The sequence below is a fragment of the Phodopus roborovskii genome, unplaced genomic scaffold (assembly GCF_943737965.1).
Source record: "Phodopus roborovskii unplaced genomic scaffold, PHOROB, whole genome shotgun sequence".
Lineage (NCBI taxonomy): Eukaryota > Metazoa > Chordata > Mammalia > Rodentia > Cricetidae > Phodopus > Phodopus roborovskii.
In genome coordinates, this window is record NW_026126578.1 from 10,568,313 (window position 1) to 10,584,633 (window position 16,321).

At 41.5% G+C, this 16,321-nt stretch overlaps 1 protein-coding gene across 1 annotated transcript; it reads right to left on the minus strand.

The window, feature by feature from the left end:
• Positions 1–1,468: 1,468 nt before the first annotated feature.
• Znf248 (zinc finger protein 248) lies at positions 1,469–15,822 on the minus strand. The gene is made up of 5 exons (XM_051203725.1): positions 15,397–15,822; positions 14,527–14,567; positions 5,608–5,734; positions 5,239–5,328; positions 1,469–3,410 (listed from the first exon to the last, which is right to left on the minus strand). The coding sequence occupies exons 2-5, from the start codon at positions 14,539–14,541 to the stop codon at positions 1,951–1,953; spliced, it is 1,692 nt and encodes a 563-aa protein (XP_051059682.1). The 5' UTR covers positions 14,542–14,567; positions 15,397–15,822; the 3' UTR covers positions 1,469–1,950.
• Between the last annotated feature and the right edge of the window lie 499 nt (positions 15,823–16,321).

Here is a 16,321-nt window from a genome sequence, read left to right on the forward strand (position 1 = left end):
GGTTACATGCAATCATGCCTAAATAGATAAACAATGAAATAGCAAGGGTACACAATGAACATTTTATTATACACTACCATATTTAATTTTTAGAATGCAGTATTACCATTTACAGCTCATATTAAGTCATGTAAATACCATTTTTATTAACAGCATTTATATGACTGACACAGAGGTAGCTAAGAAAAACCCTCAGAAATATAGTTTGGTTTCTTCACCAAATGAGTAGTTTGGTAATAATGGCCATACTTATCCATGGTCCAGAATAGTGAAAAGTATGTGATAATGGTGTGTGTGTGTGTGTGTGTGTGTGTGTGTGTGTGTGTGTGTGTGTGTGTGAAATAATATCATGTGACTCATGTACTGGACAACCTGTCAAGAGAATTACTGGTATAGTGTTTAGAGCTGGAAATTCTGAGGAAATTAAGACTCAAACCATCTTTAGGCTTTTTTACTTTAGAGGCAGTTTAGTAATGATGGCTGTAGCCGTTTACTTGTTTTAGGAATAGAAAGAAAGATGGGTATTTTGTACTTTAAATCTGTCATATAATTCATATACGCACAGCTTCTCTGAAGAAATCAATTCCCTGACACATAGATTGTCAGTTCCACAGTAAATACTCTAAGACCAAGCTGCTAACATGAGAGTACAAAGGGCACATGGTAGAGTCTGAAAGAGATATGCACTCTCAGCATGTAGACCAATGGTATACAGCAATGGCTAACAGTGAAAGACAGCAAATTAATAGGAATGATGAGTGCTATTTATTTCCTTTGCTATCAATATAATTTAACTGTAACTTCATGTAATTGTAAACAATCTATTCACAAAATTCCTGAAATTTTAACAATTATAAGCACTTTTAAGTTGATGTGAGTTGCCTTTATGACATCACCATTTGAGTATAGGTGATAGGGAATATCCTTCTGTATGCTGTGAATATATGCTTCTCTTACTGGTTGACGAATAAAGCTGTTTTGACTAATGGACAGGCAGGATGTAGCCAGTCAGGAAGTATAAGCTGGGCTTCCAGACTAGGAGAAGGCTGGGAAGAGGAACGCAGGGAGTGAGCTGAGGGAGAGAGGCCATGTAGCTGCTGAGGAAGCAAGAGGCTTGGGAATTCTCTGGAAAGCCAAGACCACAGGGAGATATTTAGATTAATAAAAGGGTTAATAATTAAGATAGAGCTAGCCAATAAGATGCCTGAGCCATTGGTCAAAGGCTTTATAATTAATATAAGCCTTTGTGTACTTATTTGGAACTAAATGGAAACAGGACCAGGTGGGACAGAAACTTGGTCCACATGTGGCACCCAACGTGGGGCAAGAATTTCCATGTGAAATATAAGTACATGCATATAAATATATTTACATATACAAACATATAGACCCACATTCACACATATGTCCATAAACATACATAAACTTATCCACCTAAAGTCACTCATGATACTTAGTATGGAAAGTATACCATAATAGTTATTATACTAGGGGTTCATATTTTTTCCCTCACATCCTTATTGGGTTCCAATACATAAATCAAGTACTTCCTAAATTACATGAATATTACATTAGCATACTCACACAAGGTCTAAAAACATCAGATGTTCTTTACATATATGTTTAATGCTATTGTCACTCACTTTTAAGTCCCATACTCTTACGAATACAAGTAAAATTAATATTATCCATTGTATTTAAAATACAATTTTGAAACACATTTGGAAGACATTACACAATTTATACTCTATAGATTTTTTTAATCATATTGTTTATATGAATGATTTCCCTTCAATACAATCTTTCTAATCAAAGTTTTTTCTTTCTTGAAAGCTTTCATGTACTTCCACAAAATGGCATTTTCTAGTAGTCTGTGGTATTCTTTGGCAGTCTCTAAGCTCATTTTTAAAACTGTACAACTGACGTGACAGGCATAAGAAAGGTCAACATTCAGGAAGCTGCAAGGGCCTTCATCCTGGTGTGAATTCTCTGGTGCTTGGTGAGCACTGACCGCTGACTGAAGGTCTTCCCACACACACTACACTCATAGGGTTTCTCCCCCGTGTGAGTTCTCTGGTGTTTAGTAAGAGCTGATTTTTCACAGAACGTTTTCCCACATTCATTACATTTGTAGGGTTTCTCCCCTGTGTGAGTCCTCTGATGTACAATCAGGTTTGACTTCACACAGAATGACTTCCCACATTCACTGCATATAAACGGTTTCTCCCCTGTGTGTGTTCTCTGGTGAACAGTGAGGGCTGACCTGTGGCAGAAGGACTTCCTACATGCATTACATTCATAGGGTTTCTCCCCTGTGTGTGTTCTTTGATGTTCAGTAAGGTTTGATTTGACACAGAATGTTTTCCCGCACTGCTTGCATTCATAGGGCTTTTCTCCTGTATGTGTTCGCTGGTGGTTGGTAAGATGGGGTTTCTGGCAAAAGGCTTTTCCACACTCAGAACATTCATACGGTTTCTCTCCTGTGTGTGTTCTCTGGTGCTGGGTAAGGTTTGATTTCTCCCAAAACATTTTACCACACTCACCACATTCAAAGGTTTTCTCTCCCAAGTGAGCTCTTCGAGACTGGGTGGGATGTGATTTCTTGCTGAATAGTTTCCCATTTTCATGGTATGCGTAGGGTTTTCCCCCCATCTGCACAATCTGATGTTTAAAGAGAGCTGACTTTGCCCAAGTTTTACTACTCACTTTATACTCTTGGGCAATCTTTCTTGTGTAAGCTTCCTGGTGGACAATGAAAGCTGACCCATCGCAGAAGATTTTCTCATATTCATTATGCTCATAAGGACTGTTTCCTGGAAGAGCTCTCTGATGTCCAAATTGTAAATCCACATAAAAGGACTTTCTACAAATACTGCATTCATGTGGCTCCATATGCAAATGCGCTTTCTGAGACACACTGAGCTTCAAACTGTCAACGAAAGTTCTTCCACATCCCGTGTGTTCATAGAGCACCTCCCCGAGCTGAGAGTGCGGATTTGTACAAACGGCCACTTCCTCGTGGATGCCTTGCCCGTTTGCATTATACCCCAAAGGCTGATAAGAAACTGGCTGAGTGAGACCCTGGCAAAGGCTGAGGCCATCTCTTTTCTCATGTTTACTAGTTGGGAGTGGTTTCTCACTTATATTAAACCCATTAAGCTTCTTTCTGGAATGGTTCTTTTTACTGATAATTACACTTGAAATATTCTTTAAATTCATTTCACACGAGTCACATATTTTGAACAGATAACTTCTTGAAGAAACAGGGTCCATTTCAAGACTGGAAGTTTTTCTTGTGTTACCACCACTCTCTACATGTATGATCTTGTTGGTGAGCACAAACGGCCAAAAATGTTCATCTTGGTTTTCCTGGCTGCTCTCTAACAGGTCGTCCAATTTCCATTTCCTTTCTACAAACGAGAAAAACAGGTCACCACAACCTATGACTCTTAATACTTGTCCTTCTTTCTTTTTTAAGAAAGGTTTTTACTAGGGGTGAGGAAACCTAGAGGAAAATGGCCCTCCAAAGAGCAGAGGAGGGACTTGGGAAGCTAAAGCACCTTAACACATGTCTAATGGATGAGAGAACTTCTACAGAAATTCTCGACTTTGTGGTTAATTCTGTTGTTTTAGATTCAGTTTCCTGTTACAAACTGAATCCAATACATTTTCTTTAGCATCCTGGTTTGAGGAGAAAAAATATGCAGCTGTAGCAAGGATGGGGAACTGGTCATAATATTTAAATCATCATAAATATAAACTTCAAAAGTAGACACAAAGTGATGAAGAAAAACACAATTCATAGGAAACTAGAGTGGCTAAAGTCACAATATTCAAAATGGTAAAGTGAGCCCAACAAACCATGAGGACCAGCAAAGTGGCAGCAAAGATCAAAAGCCAAGGGGTTGAGAGGGTGATCTGCCCTGGGTGGGAACAGGGCGCAGCAGCCTCATGCCTCACACACAGCAGGGGAGGAGGTTCCCATCAGATGCCATGCTTTTCTCTACTATACATGACACTCTGGAGAGTCCTGGAAACACCCACTTCTTCGGGTCTGAAAGTCCAGGATCTAGAGGTTCTTTTCTTTACCTTTATTTACAGGAATAGTTTTCTGAAATGCTGTGGGAAAGCATGCTAAAAAAAAACAAAACAAACAAACAACAACAAAAAAAAAAAACAGTGAAATAAACTCCAAACACACTGTAGCATGAGCAGGTGGAGGTTATCTGAGTTGTTATCCAAGGCACAGAAAATTCACAAAGGATCGGTTGAATAGTTCTTAAACACACAGAATACTGAGAAGTATAAACAAAGAAAGAAGTAGATTTGGCAGAGTCCAAACATGGTTTATACCAAGCTCACCTTATATGCCATCTTTTCACACCCTGGTTGCTCTGAAATCCTCCTTAGTTTTCTATACTGTGTGTTTAAGCCTCTCTTTATTTCTAGGTTTTTTTCATTTACACATAAGTTTTCTGCTTTCATGTCTAACATCGCCTGTGTTTATTTACATGTAGGACCTCTAACCACCACATTTCTATATCTGTTACTGAAACTTTCAGTACACTTTATCATAAAAATCTTGGCTATCCTTAACTGTTGGTACTCAATTGCAAGAATGTTAATCATATGCTTAAGTTGTTTTTTTTTTTTTGGGGGGGGGGGAAACCTGGATCCATAGACAACAACAGACAGAAGAGGACACATAAGAGATCATTCTTTTTGGAAGGATGAAATCTCAGTGGGAAACAAATCCTATGCAATCTGGATGATCAGATCTGAGCTACTGTTAGGTTGTGGAAATAAAATGCATGCTAGTAACAGTAAAAATGTGTTCTGACTTAATGGATATAGTAAGCACACAATGTCCAAACACCTCACAGATGCAGTATTACTTATTTGAAAAAAATATTAAAAGGAAATGAAAATTTAGAAAAGGAGAGACTATAAGTATATTTCAAGTAGAGATAAGTGTGCTGGCTAGTTTTATGTTAACTTGGCAGAGCTGTAGTCATCTGAGGGGAGGGAAACGCAATGAGAAATTGCCTCCATAAGGTCCCACTCGAGGCAAGCCTGCAGGGCATTTGCTAGTTACTGATGGGAGAGGACTCAGCCATTGTGGGTGGTGCTATCCCTGGACTGGTGGTCTCTTCACAGCAATGGAAACCTTAAGGCAGTAACCTACCTTACCCAGTGACACAAGGTGACTTTCCCTTGCCAATGAACTCACTACTGTACCTGGGTGGCATTGGAATCCGTTTTCTGGTATCCAGGGATCTTCTCCTTGCTCTATCTTGAAGATCACATCTGGCTTAGTTACACAATACCCTGTTAAGACAAAATAACAGAGGATGGATACTCAATAGCTTAGTTTTGTGAACTGAAAACAAAAATGAAGGAAAAGAAAGGTGTGTTGTCAGCTATGGTTCAGGAAGGTGCTCAACATTTTGCAGAGAGGTGAGAATACACTATTGTCAGAGCAAAAATGATCAGTCATCTCAGACCCTTAAGTTTTAAGACTCCTAAGGCTCAAAGTGGAAATTACAAACATTCCCTTCCGACCTTGGAAATGTGTGCGACAGGTAACCACTGAGGAAAAACCCTTACCTACTGAGACAAAGTTGCTATAGTTCTCCAGGGTCACATCTCTGTAAAGCACTTTCTGAGCAGGGTCCAGCAAATACCACTCTTCCTTGGTGAAATCCACACACACATCCTTGAATGACACTTGCTCCTGTAACAAAATATTTTTCTGAATGAAGTCATTAGGACTGATCAATGTAGAGAAGATTTAGCAGAATGAGTTTCTTTAGAGTTCACTGAAAAATAATAAACAGGATACCTCCCCTTTGCTACACTATGTAGAATAAAAGGAAATGTCTTGTACAAATTGAGATTCAGCTAAAGGTGTTTTAGTTGCTATGAATCCTGCCAAGGCAAGCAAAAACACAGTTCCTTCTTAGAACCCTGTTGCAGACAGGGAGGAATAATGAGCAAAGGGGTCAAGATTAGGCTTGAGAAAGAAACCCACAGAAACTGCTGATCTGAACAAGGGGGAGCTCATGAGCTCCAGTCTGATAGCTGGGAAACCAGCATAGGACTGACCCAGACTCCCTGAATGTGGCTGTTAGTTAGGAGGCCTGGGCAGTCATTCTTGTGGATTCCTGGGAATTTCCCTGGTACTAGGTTCCTCATTAACCCTATAATGGCTCCATCTATTAAGGTATCTCTTTCCTTGCTCTCCTTCTCTGTCCTTTCCCCAACTAGACCTTCATGATTCCTAATGCTTTCCTCCCCTTCTCTTTTACCCTTCCCCAGTCTCCTACTACCCTCCCCTCCCCCATGCTCCCAATTTACTCAGGAGATCTGGTCTATTTCCTCTTCTGGGGGGGTGTCCATGTATGTCTCTCTTAAGGCTCTCCTTGTTTCCTGGCTTCTCTGGGGTTGTGGACTGTAGGCTGATTATCCTTTGGTTTATATCTAATATGATGGGGAATGTCCTTCTGTGTGTGTGTGTGTGTGTGTGTGTGTGTGTGTGTGTGTGTGTGTCGTATTGGTTGATGAATAAAACACTGACTGGCCTGTGGCTGGGCTAGGAGACAAGCAGAATTCCGAGGAGAGGAGAGGAGAGGAGAGAGAGAGAGAGAGAGAGAGAGAGAGAGAGAGAGAGAGAGAGAGAGAGAGAGAGAGAGAGAGAGAGAGAGAGAAGGCCAGGGTGAAATGTCATGTAGTTGCAAGGAATAACATGCTGAACCCTTCTCTGGTAAGACAGGATCATGTGGAAATACTTAGATTAATAGAAATGGGTTACTAACTAAAAGAGAGCTAGCCAATAAGAAGCCTGAGTCATTGCCCAAACAGTTTATAATTAATATGTCTCTGTGTGCTTATTTGGGACTAATTGGTTGTGGGACCAGGCTGGAAAGAAACTCCAGCTACACTAATATCCACTTATGAGTGAGTACATAACAATTCTTCTTCCTCTGTCTGGGTTACCTCACTCTTGGTGGTTTCTTCTAGTTCCATTCATTTACCTTCAAATTTCCAGATGTCACTGTTTTGTTTTTTGGGGGTTTTGTTGTTGTTATTTTTTTTTCAATCACTGAGTAGTACTCTATTGTATATATGTACCACATTTTCTTTATCCATTCTTCAGTTAAGGAACATATAGGGGGCTTCCAGGTTCTGGCTATTAAAAATAATGCTGCTATGAACACAGTTGTACAAATGTCCTTGTGGTGTGAGTGTGCATCCTTTGGGTATATGCCCAAAAGTGGTATTGCTGGGTCTTAAGGTAGATTGATTCCCAGTTTTCTAAGAAACCACCATACTAAATTCCAAAGTAGTTGTACAAGGTTGCACTCCCACCAGCAATGGAGGAGTGTTCCCCTTACTCCACATCTTCTCCAGCAAAAGCTGTCCTCAGCATTTTTGATCTTGGCCATTCTGACAGGTGTAAGATGGTATCTCAGAGTTGTTTTGATTTACATTTCCATGATGGCTAAGGATGTTGAGCAATTCCTTAATTGCCTTTCAGCCATTTGAGATTTCTCTATTTAGATCTGTACCCCATTTTAAAATTGGATTATGTGGTATTTTGGTGTCTGTTTTCTTGAGTTCTTTATATATTTTGGAGATCAGCCCTTTGTTAGATGCAGGGGGAGGGAGGGTCACAAAAACAGCTGACTGGAGCAAGTAGGAGTTCACTGACTTTAGACTGACAGCTGGGGAACCTGCATAAAGCCACAGTAGGCCCCCTGAATGTAGATGTCAGATGGGGGCTTGGACAGTTTATGGGACCACTGACAGGGGAAACAGTATGTATCCCTACTGCATGCCTGGCTCTTTGGAGCCCATTCCCTCTGGAGGGATACCTTGCTCAGGGAGGGCCTTTGTCCTTCCCCCAAATGACACAGCAGACTTTGATGATTTCACATGGCAGGCCTCACCCTCTCTAAGGAGTGGATGAGGGATGAGGGATGGGGTAGGGAGATGGTCGTGGGAGTGGGAAGATGGGAAGGAGAGGAAGCTAATATTGGTATGTAAAATAAGATTGTTTTAAAACTAAAAATATTAATTAAAAAAAGTTATTATTGAACAATGTGTATTAATGTCTGCCATATTATCAGAGTATTTTTAGGCCTCATTTCTTCTTTTTGATTAACTGTTCTGAAACTGTTCCCAGTGAACAATTTGGTGTGCTTATCCTTGCTTTCAGACTCAAGTATTCCTTCCTGTAGAGTATCCTCTGTAGAGTTAGCTTAGCAGACAAATTTTTTCCCCATCTGTTTTATCATGGAAAGTTATTTCTTCAATTTGAATAGTTTTGCTGGGTATAATAGTCTGGTGGACTTTCAGGAAGCAGGCTTGGCAAGTCACAAGGAGCAAGCCAGTCAGCAGCACTCCCCCAAGGCCTCTGCTTCATTTCCCACCTCTGGGTTCCTGCCTTGAGTACCTTCCCTGACTTCCTTTGACGATGATGGACTATGGTTTAGAAGTGTAAGGGAAATAAACCCTTTCTTCCTCAAGTTGTTTTTAGTAATCACAGCTATAGAAACCCAAACTAAGGCAGCACCAGTTCAGGATTTGTTAAGGAGATGTGTTATCTTGGTGTTTTATGTTGTTTTGGTTCCTGTGCTGGGACTTGTGCATATGGAATTTGATTGTTAGTTGAGTACTTTTTATTTTTTAAACTTAAGTCACCTTCTTTCAGCAGTGATTGTCTCCAGTGTTCAGGAGAGGAATAAGTCCTAGTAGGGTTGAGATGTCATTTAACTTATAGGTCTGGTATTTAGGGCTGGAAGTCCTATCTGAAATAGTCTTCTGGGAGGGTCAGGTATTGCCCTGTAACATCTAGGGCCTCCTGCATGGATCTGCAGCTTCAGCTGAGCATTGTTTAACTCTCCATGGGCCTCACCGAGCGTCAAATCTGGTTCCTCCTTGGGTCTGAAGTTTCACCTGAAGCCACTGGGAGATGTGGAACTTCAAACAAGCCTGTGGGCAGAGTTAAATCCTGTTCCCCATCCTATGACCAAAGTTTCCTCTGAAGCCACTGAGAGATATGGAACCTGATGAGCACCAATAGTCAGTTCAGGACTTGTCCCTTTGCAGTCTAACCCACAGCCAGATCTACTCTCTACACCAGGTCTGCACCTTCTCCTGAAGCCTCTGGAAGCCTCCCTCAATACCAACAGACCAAACACTGGTTCAGGACCAGTCTACACCCTGCATCTGCTGGGAGAAATTCTTTTCCTACACCTCTAACAGAGAGAATTAACATCTAAAATATACAAGGGGAAAAAAACCCAACTAAACATCAAGAAAAGAAATTATCCAATTAAAAGATGTGTGTGGCGGGGGGGGGGGGGGCGGGGATGTGTGTGGAACTGAACAGAATTCGCAGAATAACAACACTTTACCCCAGTCAGAATAGCAATCATCAGGAATGCAAATCAGAACAATGCTAGCATGAGTTTAGGAAAAGGGAAACCCTCATACAGTGTGAACAGAGTGTAAACTAAGGCATACACTTTGGAGAAAAGTCTGGTGATTTAAAAAGGTCTATAAGTAGAATTCCACTCACCCAGATATACCACGTGTGAACATGCACATAAAAGAGTCTAAATCCTACTGTAGGGATATTTACACAGTCTGGCTCACTGTGGTTCTATTTAGAGGAGGTAGGAAATGAAATCTGTTTAAATACCAACCAGGTGATGAACAGACAGTGAGAATGTGGTACATGCATTCAGTGGAAATGTGTTCAGCTGTAAATAAAAATAAAATTATGACATTTGTATAAAAATTGGTGAAACGGAAAAATATTACACTGTATACAGGTCCACAATGTCAAAAGCCAAATGTTCTCTCCTATTTGTGAAGCACAGCTTTAAGTTCTTCCATGTGTATCCTTAGCCTGATATATTTATAGAAACTTGGAAGTGAGAAAGGGGCCTTGGGGAGGTAGAAGGGGAAGAGGCATCAAGGAGAGTAGGGAGAGAAGAACACATGCGATCTGAAATGGAAGAAAGGGATAAAAGATTCAAACAGGAATAGGGGCACTAGAGAGAAGGAGTGATGGAAAGAACTAGCCAAAACTAAAGGTGTATTTAAAAAGCCACACTAAAAACTACTACTTTAAAAGCTAATTTTTGTCTTTTTGTCTTCTATTTTTATGCATTATTAGTATGGGGGTGTGTGGTAGTTGAAAGACAATGGCCCCCAAAGGGAGTGGCAATACCAAGAGGCGTGGCTTTGTTGGAGTGGGTGTGTCCTTGTTTGAGGAAGTGTGGCACTGTGGGAGCAGCTTTGATGTCTCCTATATGTTCAAGCCACACCTAGTGTCTCAGTTCACTTCCTTCTGCCTGTGACTCAAGCTGTTTAGTACCTCTTATTTTATGAAAATCAACTCAAAATGGAGCAAAGACCTTCACTTAAGACTAACATAAGACCCACACTGTCAGAGAAAGCACCTCCAATTAGACATGCTAGTCAGAATTTCCTACAGAGGGCTCTGATAGCTTATGAAATAATACCAAGAACTGAAACATAGCATTTTACCAAATTAAAAAGTTTATCCATAGTAAAGAAAAAACAAAACAAAAAAAAACAAGTAAGGGAACAACATACAGAATGATGAAAAAAATAAACTTTGCTAGCTGTACATACGACAGGGGATTTATACACAGAATATATATATATATATATATGTATATATATATATATTCAAAAGAAAAAATAAACAAAAAAATAATAAATCCAACCAATAAATGAGCTAATGAAATGAACATACTACTTTCAAGAGCTGAAATATAAATGGTCGATAAACATGGAAAGTGTTCAAAATCTCTAGCAATCAGAGAAATGAAAATCAAACTGTTTTATGATTCAGAATGTTATGTGAGTCCATCTGATTTGCTATCATTAATAAAATAAACAACAAATGGTAGGCAGACTGCCCTTACACTCTGCTGGCAGCAAAGTAAATTAGACCAGCCTTGATGGGAATCAGTAAAGAAGCTCTTCAAAGGACTAAATCAAGAAACTGAGAAGTGGCTCCATGGATAAAATGCTTTCTGACAAGGATGAGGACCTGAGTTCAAATCCCACGAACCCATGTAAAGGCCAGACATGGTAGTATATGTCTGTAACTCCTTCAGTGAGATGAGAGGCAGAGACAGAATTCCTGAAAGCTCAAGGGCCATCTGGAACAAAAGAGACTATTTCAAATGAGATGGGAGATGGGGACTAGCACCCAAGGTTGTCCTCTGACCTCCACACTCCCACTGCAACACATGAGCACCTGCAAACATACCCCCCCCACACACCAAACACAACTAAAAATAGATCTAATAATGACCCAGCTATACTATTTCTGAGTGTATACCCAAAGAGGTCTATGTTGTTTGGGTTTTTTGTTTTTCTCAACTTGACACAGCCAGGATCATCTAGACAAAGGAAACCTCAATTGAGAAAATGCCCCCATCAGATTGGCCTGTACGCAAGCCTTGAGGGGAAGGAAGTCTTATTGATTAGTGATTGATGAAGGAGGGCACAGTCCACTGTGGACCGCCCTGGGCAGGTGGTCCTGGGGTGTATAGGAAGGCAGCTGAGCAAGCCTTGGAGATTAAGACAGCAAGCAGACTTCTTCCCTAGTCTCTGCTTTAGATCCTGCATTCAGGTTCCCATGCCGCTTTGAGTTCCTACTTTGAATAACTTCATGATTGACTATGATTGGGACGTGCAAACAGATAAACCCGCTCCTCCCCAAATGGCCTTTTGTCATGGCGTTCACCGCAACAGAGAGGAAACTAACACAGGCTTAAAGTTGAGAGACCACAGAAATAGTTCCACATTTATTCATACGGTATTATTATCAAAAGAGCCAAGTAACAGACGGACAAGCTAGGTGCCCATCAACAAATGAATATGTGAAGGAAATTATATATGCACAATGAAGTTTTAATCAACCTTAAAAGAGGATGAAATTATTTTGTTAGCTGAAAACTGGGTGCAACATCAGTTCACTATAATAAACCAGACTCAGAAGATAAATATCAGTTTTCCCTCACTAATGGATCTTAGATCTTTCTCAGATAATGTCTTCTGTTCCTTTGATAGAAACTTTTATTGTCTGTACTCAGCTGAACACACACAGTCTACTGAACAATGCCACACTTACACATGTGACACAGTATGACACAAAAGCAGAAAGGAGACTGGGGGATGGAAAGAGATCAAAAAAGGACAGGGGGATAGAGAGGAAGAAATGGTGAGCATGCTCAAAACACACCAAATGCAAAAGAAATAACCTAAATGAAATCTAACACAATATTCAATAAACCGACAGCAGGGAACATGTTAAACAACAAAAGAGGGTATGTGAAAGGGTTGGCAATGTTGAAACAACATTCTAGACTAATAGGCCACTCCTGGGCATCTACCCAAACGACACTTCGTCCTACCACAAGAACACATGCTCAACCTCACTCACTGATGCTCTATTCATAATAGCCAGAAACTGGAAACAACCTAGATGTCCCTCAACAGAAGGATGGAAAAAGAAAATGGACACTTACACAGGAGTATTACTCAGCTGTTAAAAATAAATAAATAATGTCATGAAATTTGCAGGTAAATGGATGGAATTAGAAAAAAAAATCCTGAATGAGGTACTGTGAAGTGAAAAAAGGAGAATGGCAAATATAGAATATATCGTGCCATGCAAATGAATGGCACAACAGGCTTTGCTGTGAGCTCATTAGAAATTCAGAATTCAGAGGGTGCGGCTCAGTGGTGATGCATTTGACTGTAGAAATTCACAATCCATCTGGGCTTGTGGTCTGCATCATCCCAGCATCAGGGCAACAGAGGCAGGTCATGAGCTAACGGCCTTTCTAGGCTACACAGCAAGAACCTGACTCAAAAATTCGGGGGCTGAATTAGCAGAGTATTTGGTGAGTGTACTCAAGGCTCTGGAGTTAATCTCCAAGAAAAAGAAGAAAAAGAGAGGGGAGAGGGGAGAGAGAGAAGAAGGGGGAAAGGGAGGAAGAGAGGAAGGGAAGAAGGTAGAAGAAGAGAGGAGTGGATGTGAGAAAGGGGGAAGGAGGGAAATTCAGGGCTTCACCCACATCTGCTACCTCAGAGCACACACTAAAATGATGTCCCAGACTCACAGATGCATCTGAGTTTGAGAAGCCCTAAGATCAGGTTTGTAAATAGAAAGGGAAGATATATATAAGAACAGTCACGCACATGTTTTAATTCAAGTAACACTAACATTTTGTAACAGTGTTACAAAATGGTTAACTATAGTAAGATGACCATACATTTATGTCTAGAATTGCCCCCAAAATTTGCAAACTGACCTAGCCTAATTATTTATAGAATCCATTTCATGTCCAGTGAAAATGTCTCAAGAGGATGAATATCACCCCATCTAGAGGGGACAGAAAGTGTGGAGTGGGAAGGAGTACACACTTTTTTTTTATCTTTCGTATCAGTTCCCACCCCCACCCCACCCCACCCCAGGTTTTTAAAATTTTATTAGCATACTATTCTAAATGTTAGCATATTACTAACCCAAAAACATTAAGAAAAAAACAAAGCACATGAAACCCATCAATAAAACAAAGAGCAGAGGGTCAAGGGTGAAAGCAATGTCTGGAGCAAAAAGAAAAGATGTCTTCATAAGGGTTGGTGGGAAGCCAGACAGGAATGAGAGTTTAGAGCATGGGGGTCCGAAAACAGAGAGCACGTTCAAAATAGTCTCTGTGCATGCGTGCATGCGTGCATGGGTGCGTGTGTGTTTTAGTTTGTCTGTGTTGTTTGTTGTTGTTCTTCTTCTTAAATTTGGGGGGCAGGGGAGAAAAAACATTAAGTGTGGGAAGAATATGGAAGGATCTGAGGGAGGGAAAGAATATAACAGGAATGCATTTCGTGAAAAACATTGTTAAATAAAAAAAATTAAAAGAGTCCATTGACAAACCTACCAAATGCTGCTGACCATCAAGAAAGGCAAAAAGACAAGGCTATTCACTGGCTGGTCAAGAAGATGATTTGGTGGCCCTTTGTAGAACTGACTCAGGTGAATGGTGGTAAGGGGACAAGGCCTCGCTTTTGAAGTTGAATGTGAATGAGAGATGTATAAACATAAGCTGCCTGGAAGCACAAATGAGAGCTCATACACAGGATGGCATTTCTCCCTCCATTAGCATTTGTCCTGAACCAAACAGGAGCCCCAGAGCAGTCTACTCCAGCCTCAGTGTTGGAACCGACACAAGACACACACTTAACAAGAGATGGTTATAGGGACATCACATTCACCTCTGTGTGACTAACCAGAGAACACAGAGAAATTTCTATCACCCGAACACTCCTCTAAGTTTAGAAACCCTAATCTGCCAACTGTCCGAATTCAATTTTTTTTTACTATGACTGTAAAATTTTGCCCATTTTTACTTTTTCTTTTAAAAAGAATTACAAATCCTCAAAACAAAATGGGACTGAATAAGATTAAAAACTCACCTGGGACTTGTTCATTTTCTGCAGAGCAGAGGTGGGACGAGCTGAGGGGAAAGGAAGAAGAGCATGAGGAGAGATTTGGCCTGCCCTGCAGCCCTGGATTCACGCGCATGCAGTTCCACTCAAGTTTACTTCAAGTGTGCCCCTAACAAGCTCAGATACTTCTCACTGACTGAATACAAACACTTGTTTCGAATTACCACCCAACTTACAGAAAAATTAAAAAGATGAGAAGATCTTTGTAATTCACCAAATAATAACCTGAAGGGAGAAACGGCATGGCTTTGTCTGGACTGATATTCAAGGGAGAAGGAGAGAAATCAGGACATCATTGTTTACCTGACACCATTAATCCCTTGAAGTCAGATAATTTGAGAAAACTTAAGAAAAGAGATGCGGGTTTTTAAGGCAATATAAATTTTCAAAATGTGTCCCACGTTGCTTGCTTACAACTCTCTTGACATCTCTTGATAAGAAACTTTGGCCGAAAAGTGACAAATGTACAACCATCTGCAGGCCTTGTGTCACTAAAAACTTGCAAGATATCTCAGGTTCTCAAGCTTAATGTAAAAACAAACAACAACAACAACAATTCTGAAACGGATTAACCCAAAGGGCCACCTATACTGCCCAGTGGACATTTATGGCCAAAAAAGCATGGCCAACAGCTTCTGCCTTCATGACACCTTTGTGTGAGTCAGGGACCGCCCCTCACCGACAACAAAGTAGGAGGGGTGCAAGGGACATTTAGGAAAGAGGGTGACAGCAATTCCGGACCTGTGGCTGGTGAACCTTTCACCCCTAATCAGTTTCCAAAACAGTGGCATTCCCTGTGCACCTTGGGTGCACCCATCTCTCTCAACTCCAGCTCACCTCTCTCTCCTTAAACTTGTCCCAGACTTTCGGCGGGCACACAGTCTTCCATAGTTACAGGATATTGTGTCATTGCACACAAAAAAACGAGCAAGTATCAAATTCAGAACGGGGATCCCGAGTGTGAGGGGCAGAAGGCTTGGAGGCTAACTAGGCCGGCTCTTTCCTCTTCCACTCCAAACTCTGTGCCTTAGGAACCAGTCCAAAGGCCCGGCGGCAAGGCTGGGCTCTCTGCGACCCTCACAGGGTATTCCTTACACACGAAGTATTAACAGCTTTAAAAAAAAAAAAAAAGGCACCAAGTATTCGTAATAGTCACATTGTGCAGAAAAGGAAACTGAGTCTGGAGTGGGTTATTCTGTCCCAGAAATTCATTCACTCGGGATCAGAACTGCCCACTCGCCCCTACATCCCAGCGTCTGGCCCCAGCAGTCAGAGAACGCACGCGTCACAGCGTCACTTTCATGTCACGCATGCGTAACTCCTCACGGTCCCTCCCTACAACCCCGGACCGTCCCCTCCTAGTGCACAAAAAGGCGCACGCGCAACACGAGCTAGCGGCCCTAGGTTTGCTTTGCAGAGGTGCAGCACCATCTGAACCTCCGCAGCCTAGCGCCGGCGTCCAAACGCACCCCAGCACTTCCCCAGACGGGTCCCCCGCGAGCCCCTGTTCGTTGCTGATTGCAGTCTGGATGGCCCCGAGCTCCCGGAACCCTCCGCTCCTGCCGCCATCTAGGGCTCACCCGCGGCGCTCCCGCAATACAGGGAGCCGAAGGCCAGGAACTGTTTCCTAGGAGGAACGCGAGGCCAGGAAAGAAGCAGGAATGCAGTAATACAGCGTGCGCATGCGCATGGAAGGGGCGTTGAGCCCATCTGTGCTAGGAGTGGGGTCCCTAAGTCCAGTGTTGGAAGGAGTATTGCCTTG

Bases quoted from the DNA above. Each gene is read 5' to 3' on its own strand.
- Znf248 (XM_051203725.1), bottom strand. The intron at 5,329-5,607 runs GTAAGGGTTTTT...TTGTCTTAACAG, and splicing joins TAGCAACTTTGTCTCAGTAG to GGTATTGTGTAACTAAGCCA. The intron at 3,411-5,238 runs GTACAGTAGTGA...TCTCGTTTGTAG, and splicing joins CGGATTCCAATGCCACCCAG to AAAGGAAATGGAAATTGGAC.